This window comes from Erinaceus europaeus, chromosome 7, assembly GCF_950295315.1.
Source record: "Erinaceus europaeus chromosome 7, mEriEur2.1, whole genome shotgun sequence".
NCBI classification, from domain to species: Eukaryota; Metazoa; Chordata; class Mammalia; order Eulipotyphla; family Erinaceidae; genus Erinaceus; species Erinaceus europaeus.
The window spans coordinates 31,594,434-31,609,115 of NC_080168.1; the positions used below are offsets into that span (position 1 = coordinate 31,594,434).

Consider the following 14,682-nt stretch of genomic DNA (forward strand, 5'->3'; position numbering starts at 1 on the left):
CTACTCGGGTCCCTGATCCAGCTTTCTGTCCATTTTCCAGCCATGACATCATCTCCCCAGACAATAAGTTGGATCCATCTGCATATCAGATTTCAGGCTCAGGGGGGAAAAAGAAAAGGAGAGAAAAAAGAAACAACTAGTATAGCCACAGACCCTTTGGAATATAACTACAATATGCCTACTAGCTATCTACAAAACGGAGACTACCCCAACTCTTCATCTGCACTATTCCAGGTTCATGATTAGTCAATAATTTGGCTTTATATGTTAACTCTCTTTTCAGCTGCCAGGTTCCAGATGCCAACCAGACTTTCCTGGACAGACAACCCCACCAATATGTCCTGGAGCTCTGCTTCCCCAGAGCCCTTCCCCACTAGGAAAAGAGAGAGACAGGCTGGGATTTTGGATCGACCTGTCAACGCCCATGTTCAGCAGGGAAGCAATTATAGAAGCCAGACCTTCCATCTTCTGCATCCCACAATGACCTTGGGTCCATACTCCCAAAGGGATAAAGAACAGGAAAGCTATCAATGGAGAGCGTGGGATACGGAGTTCTGGTGGTGGGAATTATGTGGAGCCTCCTTAACCTATGGCTTTGTCAGCATTTCCTTTTAATAAATAAGTAATAATAATAAAAAAAGATGACACTCTAAAAAAAAGTTAGAAAGATTCTGGGGAAGAGAATACTGAGAATTCAAAAAGAAAAAAACACAGGTTATGGAGACAGCATAATGGTTATGCAAACAGTCTCTCCTGCCTGAGGCTCTAAGGCGCCAGATTCAATCCCCAGCACCACCATCAGCCAGAGCAGAGCAGGTCTCTGGTGTTTTTCCCTGCCTCTCTCTTTCTCCCTTCCTCTGTCCTCTCATTAAAATAAAGAAAAGGAAAAAAAAAAAACCACTCAAACACTAATTTGAATGGACACATGTACCACTTGTTCATAGCTGCATTAGCCATAGTGTGGAAGCAACCTTAATGTTCATTAACATATGACTGGGTGATAAAGTCATGGGATATATAATCCATAGAATATTATTCTGTAATCAAAAAAGATAATATTGTGTCCTTTGGGACATAGTGGAGGGAACTGGAGGTGATTATGCTTAGTGAAATAAGTAAAGAGATGAAAGACAACTACCAAATGGTTTCACTCATATGTGGAATCTTGAGATCTGATTTACATGAACTTGCCCAAAAGAGAAAAAAATCCAAACAAAACAGAAGCAAGCAAACTGTAAGACTTGTGAGAACTATGATGGTTATACCTGAGAGGCGGGAGGGTGGGGATATGGAGCTTTGGTGGTGGGTGTGGTGTGGAACTTACACTGTCAGCTTACAATCTTGTAACAACCTACTAACAGCAAATAAAAAATATTTTAAAAATAAAATCCCCAACTAGAATCCAGTCTCAAGTTTTCTTTCTACACTCTATTTTTGCAAAGTCCCATGTGAACATGACAGAAAGTTTCTAAAATTTGACCAAGTCCCTAGAAAAAAGTTAAATATAAATACTGCTTCTGAGTATATAAGAGAAATTTAAAAATATTTCTATTTTAATGAGAGAGAAGCAACATTACTCTGACATAGGCAATGTTGGAGTAAAATTCAGGACTTCATGCTTACAAATCAGTTAACTTTACTCACTGCACCACCTGTCAGGATGAAAAACTAGTATTTCCTTACACTGGTCCTTGCGCCTTGCGCCGTGTGTGCTTAACCCACTGTGTTACCACCTGACTCCCGAAAAACTAATATTTCCTAAAGGTGGGGTCTTACCTTTGATCCTGACACTGCCATGTCTAGCTCAGTGCTGATGCCGACACTCAATACTTCATCCGTGTGTCCATACAGAATCTGAAAGGGCTTGGATGCTAAGCCCACAGGAACACCTCCCTATATTAAAGCAGAAAAGCAAAGTTTTTTTTTTTCCATGAAAACATTTTGTATTTAAACTGTCTAATTAGAAGCTAACATCACAACTAATTCCCACCAGTGAGTGTACTACATTATCACTTATCCTTGTGTTTCCCCTAGAATTCTAAAATTATTCTCAAGTGTCTGAAGTTTAAAACCTCAATCTTAACTTTTCTTTCTTTTTTTTTTCGCCTCCAGGGATATCACTGGGGCTCAGTCCACTACAAATCCACTGCTCCTGGAGACTTTTTCTTTTTGCCCTTGTCGTTATTACTATTGTTGTTGTTGCTGGATAGGACAGAGAGAAATCGAGAGAAGATAGGGAAACAGAGAGGTGGACAGAAAGACAGACACATGCAGACCTGCTTCACCACTTGTGAAGCGAAACCATTCGATCCCCTGCAGGTGGGGAACCGGAGGCTCAAATCCAGATCCTTGCGCCGGCCCTTGTGCCTTGTGTCCTTAAACCGGTGCACTACCACCCAGTCCTCCAATTTTAACTTTTTATCCAGATATAAACAAATCACTATTTTTACATACTATGTTACAGTCTATTTTAACACATTTTCTATATATTCCAGTGGTTGCACCAGTATAGGGTCCCAAGTTTTAGAAATTTTGAGAGGATTTTTTTTTTCTTTAAGTCGAGTACTGATCAGCTCTGGCTTATGGTGGAGGAGCCTCAGGAAGAAAGTCTTTCTGCAAAACCATTATGCTATCTCCCAGGCCATAGAAAAGTTACGAGGGGGCAAAGGTCATGAATTTGATAATGTTTTAGGGGGAGATAATGCAGTGATTCGGAGATGCCAGAACTGGGGAAGAGTTTATAAAGAAATCCAAATAATTATTGACCATAACAGAACAAATGACTCTTAAAACAGCTCAATAGAATTCTCAGGGAAAATTTCAGGTTTAAACCAAGAGTATTTTCCTGTATCATTACCTGTTGTGTTATCTGCCATATCATACAAGTTGTATCTTTGGAACCAGAAATCAAATGTAATCCACAATAATCTGTAGCTAAACAAGTCACGATATCTGTAATTTTAAAAGCAAAATGGTTTGCATCACTGAAACAAGTATATATGCAAATATAAGGTCAATTTTAGATCATATACAAACTATTGTTGGGCATTAGGCCAGCTCCCCCCTGCTCCATTGCTTAACACTGTGGTCTATTTACATAATTACTGTTTTGCCTGAGACCCACTCTGCCTGCAGAGTACTGGTTTAATCCCCACTGGTTATATGGAAGCATGCTACTTTCCTGCTCTTTTCTTCTCCCCACCCCCTATCCTACCCATTTCCTTTCCGACCTGCCACTTCTGCTTCAGAAGATATAAAGGCAGCATTGCATTGTGTTCCTGCTCAGCCACGAAAGTTCCTGGTTCCTCTCCCGCGTCGCTGAGTAAGCAGCAGCCTAGGTTGGCTCCAGTGGAGTTCTCTCCAACTCAGAGAGCACGTGCCCGGGAAGAAACACCCTCAGGCTAGCTCAGAAAACTATCACTAAACTAGCTGCAACAGGGAAAAATGCAGAATGACACTAGGAAAACACTGGGAAAGGGGGACAGGAGACTAGCAGTGATCAAATCGCAAGGATAGCTTTTTTTTTTTGGTGACAAAAAAAAAAATATATATATATATATATATATATATATATAGTCTTTTGTGCTTTTTCATTTAATTTCTTCCCCCCTTTTTGTTGCCCTTGTTGTTTATATTATTATTGTTGTCACTGCTGTTGTCATTGTTGGATAGGACAGAAATTGAGAGAGGAGAGGAAGACAGGAAGAGAAAGACACCTGCAGACCTGCTTCACTGCTCGTGAAACTTATCACCATTTGTCTTAGAATTCTTATTTTGATTAGCCAATTTTAAAAAAAGGCAGTCTAGCATCTTTCAAATAGTATAAAACAGCTTAACTTACATAGTGCTTTAAGTACTGTTTATTTAAAGAGCACGCCATAATATCACTCTGGTACATGCAATGTCAGGGGATCAAATTCAAGTTCTCATGCTCTCGAATTCAACACTTTATTCACTATGCCACCTTCTAGGTGGCTTACATGGTGTTTTAGTACATCCAGAACAGACTAGATGTCAGACGGGGTGGTGTACCCGATTAAGCACAAGGTCACACAAGGATCCTAGTTGGAACCTCCGGCACCCCACCTGCAGGGGGGTCACTTCACAAGTGGTGAAGCAGGTCTGCAGGTAAAGAGTCTATCTTTCTCTCCCTCTCTATCTCCTCCTCCTCTTTCCATTTCTCTCTGTCCTGTCGGTAGTGGATTTGTAGTGCTGGCACAGGGCCCTAGGTAAAAGAATGAAAACAAAAACAAAAACTAGACTAGATGCTCTTAAAGAAAGTATATAAAACAGCTTTGCTATATCAGAAAGCCCACTCAACTTCAAAAGTAAAATCTGATGCTGTTTTTGTTCACCTAGAAACATCATTCATTTGTTTTATGGTGGTGCCAGGGACTGAAACTGGGACCTCAACATCTCAGGCATGAAAATCTTTGCCTAACTACTATATTACTGCCCATATCAAATTAAATCCATTTTTATTAGGACTAAGTACTTTCATAATTATAAAAAATGTTATCTTTTAAAAAAAAGAAGGTAATACTTACCCATATGTCTGATATTGTGTGAAATAACTTTGCCTTTTGTAAGTGACATCACTTGAATGCTATTATCCCAGTGTCCACCACTGAAAAGTAACTTTGCATCTTGTGATACTATAAATAGCCTAGAAGTGATCTTTAGTCCTGGTGCAAAAGGACTATTCATAGTACGCTGAGTTCTGTAAACAAAATAAAATAGCAGACTTTTGCTCAAAACATATTCTAGGCTTATATCTAGTCTTTAAATCTCTATGAAAAATAAGTGTTCAATTTGAAATAATTATCAATAACATAAAGGTTTTCTGAAAATGCATTAATCTTACTTTATTCCTATTTTTCTATATGCAGCAATTAATCTTAAGTGTTAAGCCTAAAGAAATTGAGATGGGAGGTGTGAAGAGGTTTAAATCTATATGGTTAAGTTTGTCAATTCTGTAAACAGCAGGCTCAGATTATAAAGACAATATAGGACACGCCAGGATCAGAAAGTCTGGAACACACTGAAACTAGAGATCACAGGCAAATAAATTTTTATCTACCAATACTCAGTTTTAAAAAATATTTTTTAATTTATATTTATTTACTTATTTCCTTTTGTTGCCCTTGTTTTATTGTTATAGTTATTAGTGTTGTCGTCATTGTTGGATAGGACAGAGAGAAATGGAGAGAGGAGGGGAAGACAGAGAAGGGGAGAGAAAGACACCTGCGGACCTGCTTCACCACTTGTGAAGCAACTCCCCTGCAGGTGGGAGCCGGAACTGGGAACCTTTTCCAGTCCTTGAGCTTTGCGCCACCTGCACTTAACCCGTTGCTCTACTGCCCGACTGGCGGAAGATCTTTTTTTATTTTCATTCCAACCCAAGAAAGCATATAGATTTTTCTGCTTCCAACTGAAATACTTGTATTTAGCCAAATGAAATTCTGTGGATAGACACAAAAAAGTAATACTTCTGAGTGAGTGAATGACAGAGAAAAGAGACACACAGAGAGAGAAATAAGAAATTTTCTAGGATGGGTTTAGATAGCATAATGGTTATCAGAGACTCTCATGCCTGAGGCTCCATAGTCCTAGGTTCAATCCCCCACACCACTATAAGCCAGAGCTAAGCAGTGCTCTGGTAAACAATAAAATAATAATAATAATATTAAAAAAGAGAAATTTTCTAAGGCTTTATTTCTACGACTTTATTATTCAATAGTAACTGAATATTATCTTTGCTAGAGGTAAGCTTCATACAAAGCACAATAGTACTAAGTCCCATGTGAAATGAAAAGGATAAAAATCTTAACAAATAATATTGAAGTAGTATATAATAATAATTGCAAATTATATATTTTTTAAATTGTAATTTTTTATATTTTTTTCATCTCCAGGGTTCTCGCTGGGGCTTGATGCCAGTGCTATGAATCCACTGCTCCTGGCGGCCAATTTTTTTTATTTTTATTTTTTAAAATTTTTTTAGTGGTTTAATGACTGACAAGATTGTAGGATAAGAGGGGGTACAATTCCATACAATTCTCACCACCTGAGTTCCATATACCCCCCCCCTTCACTGCAAGAGCCCCTTGTCTTTATTTTTATTCGATAGGGCAGAGAAATTTAGAGGGAAGGGCGAGATAGGGAGAGAAAAAGACACCTGCAGATATATTTCACTGCTTGTGAAGGGATGCCCAGGCCGGGGGCTCCAAGTGGGATCCGGTGCACCACTGTGTGGGCCGTAATTACAAATATTTGTATCAGGTTTTTAGGACATCTATAAATTCCAAGCTTAACCCCCCACCATCTTCTGATATTTGTATGGCCATAGGAACTTTGATCCTTTTACTACCTCTGCCCCTCCTTGCATACCAAACTGTGAATAATTAGCCAACCTTACTCTGTCAATTGTGTATTGTTTTACTTTGTGTATTGTTTTACTATAAAAAAGAAACTGCTGGGGGTCAGGCGGAAGGTAGCTCAGTGGGTTAAGCACACGTGGCTTCAAAGCACAAGGACCAGCATAAGGATCCCGGTTGGAGCTCCTAGCTCCCCACCTCAGGGGAGTCACTTCACAAGCGGTGAAGCAGGTCTGCAGGTGTCTATCTTTCTCTCCCCCTGTCTGTCTTCCCCTCCTCTCTCCATTTCTCTCTGTCCTATCCAACAAAGAATGACATCAACAACAACAATAATGACTACAACAAGGCTATAACAACAAGGGCAACAAAAGGGGGAAAAATGGCCTCCAGGAGCAGTGGGGTTCATGGTGCAGGCACTGAGCCCCAGCAATAACCCTGGAGACAAGAAAGAAAGAAAGAAAGAAAGAAAGAGAGAGAGAGAGAGAGAGAGAGAGAGAGAGGAAGAAAGAAAGAAAGAAAGAAAGAAAGAAAGAAAGAAAGAAAGAAAGAAAGAAAGAAAGAAAGAAAGAAAGAAAACTGAAATTTGGGTCCACCACTGGTAGTGTGAGCTAATCTGGGTTGGCACCAGTAAGCTCTGTTCTCCTGCACCCCAGGGGTTGCAGAGTCCCCATTTACAATATAAAGAATTATTTTCCCTTATGCACTGTGATCTTACAATTTTATAATCTACAATTAATAGCTAAATAATAAATGAAGCATTTTGGAACAATAAAAATCAAAAACTTAAAAGAAAAATTATTCCGTTTGTACAGAGAAGTAAAACAAAGGGGGAGAAACAGCACCTTCAGTTACCATGTAATTTTCAGGGATTAAAAAATAAACATAGTTGGGAGTCAGGCTGTAGCGCAGTGGGTTAAGTGCAGGTGGTGCAAAGCACAAGGACCGGCGTAAAGCTCCCGGTTCGAGCCCCGGCTCCCCACCTGCAAGGGAGTCGCTTCACAAGTGGTGAAGCAGGTCTGCAGGTGTCTGTCTTTCTCTCCCCCTCTCTGTCTTCCCCTCCTGTCTCCATTTCTTTCTGTCCTATCTAACAACGACAACATCAATAATAACTACAACAATAAAACAACAAAGGCAACAAAAAGGGAATAAATAAGTAAATAAATATTATAAAAAATAAATAAACAAACATGGTAACTAACAAATTTTTACAATATAAAATACATAAAGTATGTTTATAAATAATATACAATTACATGGGGCCAGGCAGTGACACACCTGGCTGAGTACACATGTTGCAATGAGCAAGGATCCAGGTTCAAGCCCCTAGCCAACACCTGCAGGGGAAAAGCTTCACGAGTGGTGAAGCAAGACTGCAGGTGTCTCTCTCTTTCTCTCTTATCTCCCCTGCCCTCTGGATTTGTCTCTATCCAATAAAACAACAACTAAAACAATAACAAAAATTACACTTAAACCTTACAACTATTCTTAGTGTTGTTTTTTTATATAATACTATAGAAATTATTTTATCTTTAAGTCAGCCCCAATCCAGGGAATAAGAAAGAGAGAAGGAATATAGATGAATGTAAAGGAAGAAGACCTGGAGGATTACAACATTACATTCAAAATCCTCTACTCTCGTTTTTCTAGTCATAAGGTACTGACTTTAAGTTGTTTTGTTTTAACTTTTTACTTATTTACTTTGGATTTGTCACAGTTTGATCCTTGAAGAACGTAAAGTAATTAGAAATTTCTCTATCATAAGGCAGCCATCCATGGGTTCCAATAACATAATTCAAGCTCACTGTTACCTGAAAAAGAACATATGAAGAAAAATAAATTAAAGAAAACAACACAGGATAACCAAATGATATTGGGAATGATTATTTAATTCCACTACAATAATCTAGTGAAACTGTGTAGTTCAAACATGAAGTCCATTAAAAATGTCTTATGACATTTCAGATGGAAAAAATGTATTTTTAAAGGTTCTTTATTTTCCTGTAAGAAGTTATCGGCAACAAACATGAAGAAGTACTTCAGTGGTCAGGGAGATGGCACAGTGGATAAGGCGTTGGACTCTCAAGCATGAGGTCTCAAGTTCAATCCCCAGCAGCATTTGTACTAGAATTGTATCTGGTTCTTTCTCTCTCCCCTTTCTCATAAATAAATAAATAAAATCTTTTTTAAAAAGCAGTTTTCATTTTACTTATCATTAGAGAAATACAAATTACAACTACACTGAGAGACTATCTCTCACCTGAGAGAATGGCTGACATCAACAAACCAGGAAGTAACGGGTGTTGGTGAGCTACAGAAATAAAGGAACTTTGTTACATTGTTGGTGGGAATGCAAACTGGTACAACCCCTTTGGAAAACTGTATGGACAGTCCTTCAACAAATAAAAATGGAAGTATCTTATGATCCAGTAATACCACTCCTGGGCATTTATCCAAAGGATACTCAAACACTAATTTAAAGGGACATATGCATACTTTGTATATAGCTGCATTATTCACGATAGGCAAAGAGTGGAAGCAGCCTAAATGCCTATCAATAGATGACTGGTTAATAAAATTATGGGATACATATTCTATGGAATACTACTCTGCTATTAAAAATGATGATACTGTGTCCTGGGGACAAAATGTATGGAACTGGAGGAGATTATGGCTAGTGAAATAAGAGATGTAAGCCAAGTACTAGATGGTTTCACTCATGTGGAATCTAGAGAACTGATAAATGCAAACTTGAAAGAAAAACAAAAAAGCAAAGAAACTCTTATTAAGAGTTATGGAGGGAGTCAGGTGGTAGCACAGCAGGTTAACGCAAGGACCGGAGTAAGGATCCTGGTTCGAGTCCCCAAATCCGCACCTGCAGGGGAGTCACTTCAGAGGCGGTGAAGCAGATCTGCAGGTATCTATCTTTCTCTCCCCCTGTCTGTCTTTCCCTTCTCTCTCCATTTCTCTCTGTCCTATCTAACGACGACATCAGCAACAACAACAACAATAAAAAACAACAAGGGCAACAAAAGAGAAAATAAATATAAAAAATTAAATAAAAATAATGTAAAACAAACAAAAAAAGGAATTATGGATGGCGGAGATAGCAAGATTATGCAACAGATTCTCATGCATTAGGTTCCAAGGTCCCAGGTTCAATCCTTAGCACTACCATAAACCAAAGCTAAGCGGTGCTCTGGTAAAAATCAAATACTACAGAAAAAAAAAAAAGACTTGTCAGAAATATGGTGGCTACCTATTACTATTCAACATAGTGTTGGAAGTTCTTGCCATAGCAATCAGGCAGGAGCAAGGAATTAAAGGGATACAGATGGAAGACAAGAAGTCAAACTCTCCCTATCTGCAGATGACATGATAATATACATAGAAAAACCTAAGGAATCCATCAATTATCTTTTGGGAATCATCAGGCAATACAGTAAGGTGTCAGGCTACAAAATTAACATTCAAAAGTCAGTGGCATTCCACTATGCAAACACTGAGTTAGAAGAAATAGAAATCCAGAAATCAATTCCTTTTACTATAGCAACAAAAACAGTAAAATATCTAGGAATAAACCTAACCAAAGAAGTGAAAGACTTCTATACTGAAAATTATGAGTCACTACTCAAGAAAATTTAAAAAGACACAAAGAAGTGGAAAGATATTCCATGTTCATGGCTTGGAAGAATTAACATCATCAAAATGAATATACTACCCATAGCCACCTACAAATTTAATACTATCCCCATCAAGATCCCAAATACATTTTTTAGGAGAATAGAACAAATGCTACAAATGTTTATCTGGAACCAGAAAAGACCTAGAATTGCCAGAACAATCTTGAGAAAAAAGAACAGAACCGGAGGCATCACACTCCCAGATCTCAAATTGTATTATAGGGCCATTGTCATCAAAACTGCTTGGTACTAGAACATGAATAGACACACTGACCAGTGGAATAGAATTGAGAGCCCAGAAGTGAGCCCCCACACCTATGGACATCTAATCTTTGACAAAGGTACCCAGACTATTAAATGGAGAAAGCAAAGTCTCTTTAACAAATGGTGTTGGAAACAATGGGTTGAAACATGCAGAAGAATGAAACTGAACCACTATATTTAACCAAATACAAAAGTAAATTCCAAGTGGATCAAGGACTTGGATGTTTGATCAGAAACTGTCAGATACTTAGAGGAAAATATTGGCAGAACTCTTTTCTGCATAAATTTTAAAGACATCTTCAATGAAACGAGAATCCAGTTACAAAGAAAACTAAGGCAAGCATAAACTTATGGGACTACATCAAATTCAAAAGCTTCTGCACAGCTAAAAAAAACTACTACCCAAACCAAGAGACCCCTCACAGAATGGGAGAAGATCTTTACATGCCATACATCAGACAAGAGGCTAATAACCAGAATATATAAAGAATTTGCAGATCTCAACAACAAGACAACAAATAACCCCATCCAAAAATGGGGGGAGGGGGGGTCGGGTGGTGGCGCAGTGGGTTAAGCGCACGTGGCGCAATGCGCAGGGACCGGCGTAAGGATCTCGGTTCGAGCCCCCGGCTCCCCACCTGCAGGGGAGTCGCTTCACAGGCGGTGAAGCAGGTCTGCAGGTGTCTATCTTTCTCTCCCCCTCTATCTCTGTCTTCCCCTCCTCTCTCCATTTCTCTCTGTCCTATCCAACAACAAAGCAACGTCAACAATGGCAATAATAACCACAACGAGGCTGCGACAACTAGGGCAACAAAAAGGGGGGAAAATGGCCTCCAGGAGCGGTGGATTCATGGTGCAGGCACCGAGCCCAGCAATAACCCTGGAGGAAAAAAAAAAAATGGGGGGAGGACATGGACAGAATATTCACCAAAGAAGAGATCCAAAAGGCTGAGAAACACATGAAAAAATGCTCCAAGTCTCTGATTGTCAGAGAAATGCAAATAAAGATAACAATGAGACACCATTTCACTCCTGTGAGAATGTCATATATCAGAAAAGGTAAAGCAGCAAATTCTGGAGAGGTTGTGGGGTCAAAGGAACCCTCCTACACTGCTGGTGGGAATGTCAATTGGTCCAACCTCTGTGGAGAACAGTCTGGAGAACTCTCAGAAGGCTAGAAATGGACCTGCAATTCTTCTCCTGGGGATACATCCTAAGGAACCCAACACACCCATCCAAAAAGATCTGTGTACACATATGTTCTTGGCAGCACAATTTGTAATAGCCAAAACCTGGAAGCAACCCAGGTGTCCAACAACAGATGAGTGGCTGAGCAAGTTGTGGTATATATATATACAACAGAATACTACTCAGCTATAAAAAATAGTGGTTTCACCGTTTTTAGCCGATCTTGGATGGACCTTGAAAAATTCATGTTAAGTGAAATAAGTCAGAAACAGAAGGATGAATATGGCATGATCTCACTCTCAGGCAGAAGTTGAAAAACAAGATCAGAAAAGAAAATACAAGTAGAACCTGAAATGGAATTGGCGTATTGCATCAAAGTAAAAGACTCTGGGGTGGGTGGGTGGGGAGAATACAGATCCAAGAAGGTTGACAGAGGACCTAGTGGGGGTTGTATTGTTATATGGAAAACTGGGAAATGTTATGCATGTACAAACTACTATATTTACTGTCGAATGTAAAACATTAATTCCCCAATAAAGAAATTAAAAAAAAAAAAAAGAAATATGGTGGCTACCTGTAGGAGATGGGAGTGAGGGAGACAGAACTTTGGTGGTGGGTGTGATGTGGAACTATATATTGTTATATATATATATATATATATATATATATATATATATATATATATATATATATATATATATATATATATATTTGCTTTCAGGGCTCAGTGCCTGTACCATGAATCTACTGCTCCTGGAGGCCATTTTCTCTCTCTCCTGTTGCCCTTGTTGTTGTAGCCTTGTTTTGATTATTATTGTTACTGTTGATGTCGTCCCTTGTTGGATAGGACAGAGAGAAATGGAGAGAGGAGGGGAGGACAGAGGGGGAGATAAAGATAGACACCCGCAGACCTGTTTGACCGCCTGTGAAGCGACTCCCATGTAAGTGGGGAGCTGGGGGCTCGATCGGGGATCTTTACACAGATCCTTGTGTCACCTGCGCTTAACCCTTCGGTCCTTGCGCTTTGTGCCATGTGTGCTTAACCTGCTGTGTTACCGCCCAACCCCCAATATATATATATTTTCTACCAGAGCAATGCTCACCTCTGGCTTATGGCAGTGCAGGGCATTGAACCTCAGACTTTGGAGCCTCAGGTATGAGAATTCCTTTGCATAACCATTATGCTATTTGCCCCACACCCCGATGCAATCTTATGATTTTGTAATCTACTATAAATCACAAATAAAAAATGAAGAAGAAGAAATGTTATGGGCTAAGGAGATAACATAGTGGATTTAGACACAGATCAAGTGAAAATTGACTTACCAATAATTCAGGACTCCCTTGATACATAAAAGAACGAGACTGATTTTTGGGGACAACAGCCTTTATAAGTGGAATACCATCACTAATTCCCTATAAAATAAAAATAAAGTATAGAAGTTTATTTAGCCCTTACTTTGACAGCTACCATTTTTCTCATCACCATTTTACACCCAGGAAGTGATGGCCTGCAGGGAAATCTTTCCTATTCTTTTTATTATTATTATTATTATTATTATTATTACTTCTTTATTGGGGGATTAATGTTTTACAGTAAACAGTAAATATAATAGTTTGTACATGCATAACATTTCTCAGTTTTCCACACAACAATACAACCCCCACTAGGTCCTCTGCCATCCTGTGGAATCTTTCCTTTTCATATGAATGATTGAGAAAACATCTTCCTATGTGATAAAGAAAAGGGATTACAAACTTTTGGTACCCAAGGATATCGACTGTATTCTCTAACCTACTTTCTATACTGCATTCTAGGGAAAGCTATCTTGTAAAATAGTGGCTTCAGAGAAGGATGAACACTTCTATAAAAATAATGTCACACATCATTAGGCATAAGGGCAATAGTTCCATCCATATCACATTATAACTCTGGTATAATACAGTCACCAGATTATGGGTTAAATAAGGTCTTAAGGATTTCCCTCTGTAATAGAGTTAGCATAGCAGGAAATGAGATTGCTCTCCTTAGGGAGAACTATTTTCAAGGATAGTATTTGGCTGGAATCTGGGAACACGGCTGGCAGAGTTCCTTACACTGATAGAAAACGTATCTATCATCAAGTGGTACTAGAACTTTGGTGGTGACTGCTGTGAGACTTTTAAACATCCAGAAGCATGCATAATGCTGTATTCAAGTTTTTTTTTAAATTCTTTTTGCATTATAGGATAGACACAGCCAGAAATCAAGAAGGAAGGGAATGATAGTAATAGGGAAGGAGAGAGACAGAGAGAGAACTGCAGCCCCATTTCACCACTCACAAAGCTTTTCCCCCCTGGTGGGGACCAGGGGCTCGAACCTGGGTCCTTGAACACTGTGATATGTGCGCTTAACCAGGTGCACCACCACCTGGCCCCCACTCCTGAAGTTTTATAACACCGGAAATCAGTAATAAATGAGTAAAATTTGCTATGAAAATTCATGTTATTTTCCTTCTATAAATTATCTCAACTATCAAGAAAAAAAATGAATCAAATTGTTTATACTTCCTTGTCAGGAAAACACGAAGTAGAAGAAAGTAAGCCAAGAGAAATAGTTCCATAATTCAAGCAGGAAACAAAGCTTTCAATGACAGTGCTTTAGAAACCCAAGAACACGTTTCAGTATAATTTATTGCTTAGATTAAATCCATCCCATACCAACCACACTAAGAATAAAAGGAACATTAAAGTGCGTGGAGTTGACAGAGAAAACTTTTTTTACCTCAATAAAAAAAGACTTGAGTTGAGGGAGGTGTTGAAACAAGTTTATAGTTGAAGTGTCTGTTTTGGTCTGCTTCTGCATTGCTTCCTCTGCTGATAATCTAGGAGGGTGTGGCTCCTTCAAAATAATTTAAAGAAAAATAATAATTCCATAACATTAAAACATCCTCTCATTGTATCCTTTCACACAGACTAGACTCTAGCTATAATGGGTTATATATTTTCATTAGCTAGGACAAAGAGAAAATTGAGAGAAATTTAGAGTGGAAGGTTAAACAGAAAGGGAGAGAGACAGAAAGACACCTACAGGTCTGCTTCACTGCTCATGAAGCTTCCCTCTGAAGGTGGAGAGCAGGGGTTCAAACCGTGGTCCTGGCACTTAGTAAAGTTGCACTCTACCAGTGTGCCAC

At 38.9% G+C, this 14,682-nt stretch overlaps 1 protein-coding gene across 1 annotated transcript in view; it reads right to left on the minus strand.

Annotated features, from left to right (window-relative positions):
* The window catches only part of NBEAL1 (neurobeachin like 1), a 135,334-nt gene that overhangs the window by 23,740 nt on the left and 96,912 nt on the right, over window positions 1-14,682 (minus strand). The window contains exons 39-44 of the mRNA XM_060194103.1: window positions 14,274-14,390; window positions 12,836-12,925; window positions 8,076-8,185; window positions 4,548-4,720; window positions 2,858-2,952; window positions 1,777-1,893 (exon numbers count right to left, since the gene is read on the minus strand). Of these exons, the coding sequence (XP_060050086.1) occupies window positions 1,777-1,893; window positions 2,858-2,952; window positions 4,548-4,720; window positions 8,076-8,185; window positions 12,836-12,925; window positions 14,274-14,390 (702 nt within the window). The remainder of the gene's footprint in view (window positions 1-1,776; window positions 1,894-2,857; window positions 2,953-4,547; window positions 4,721-8,075; window positions 8,186-12,835; window positions 12,926-14,273; window positions 14,391-14,682) is intronic.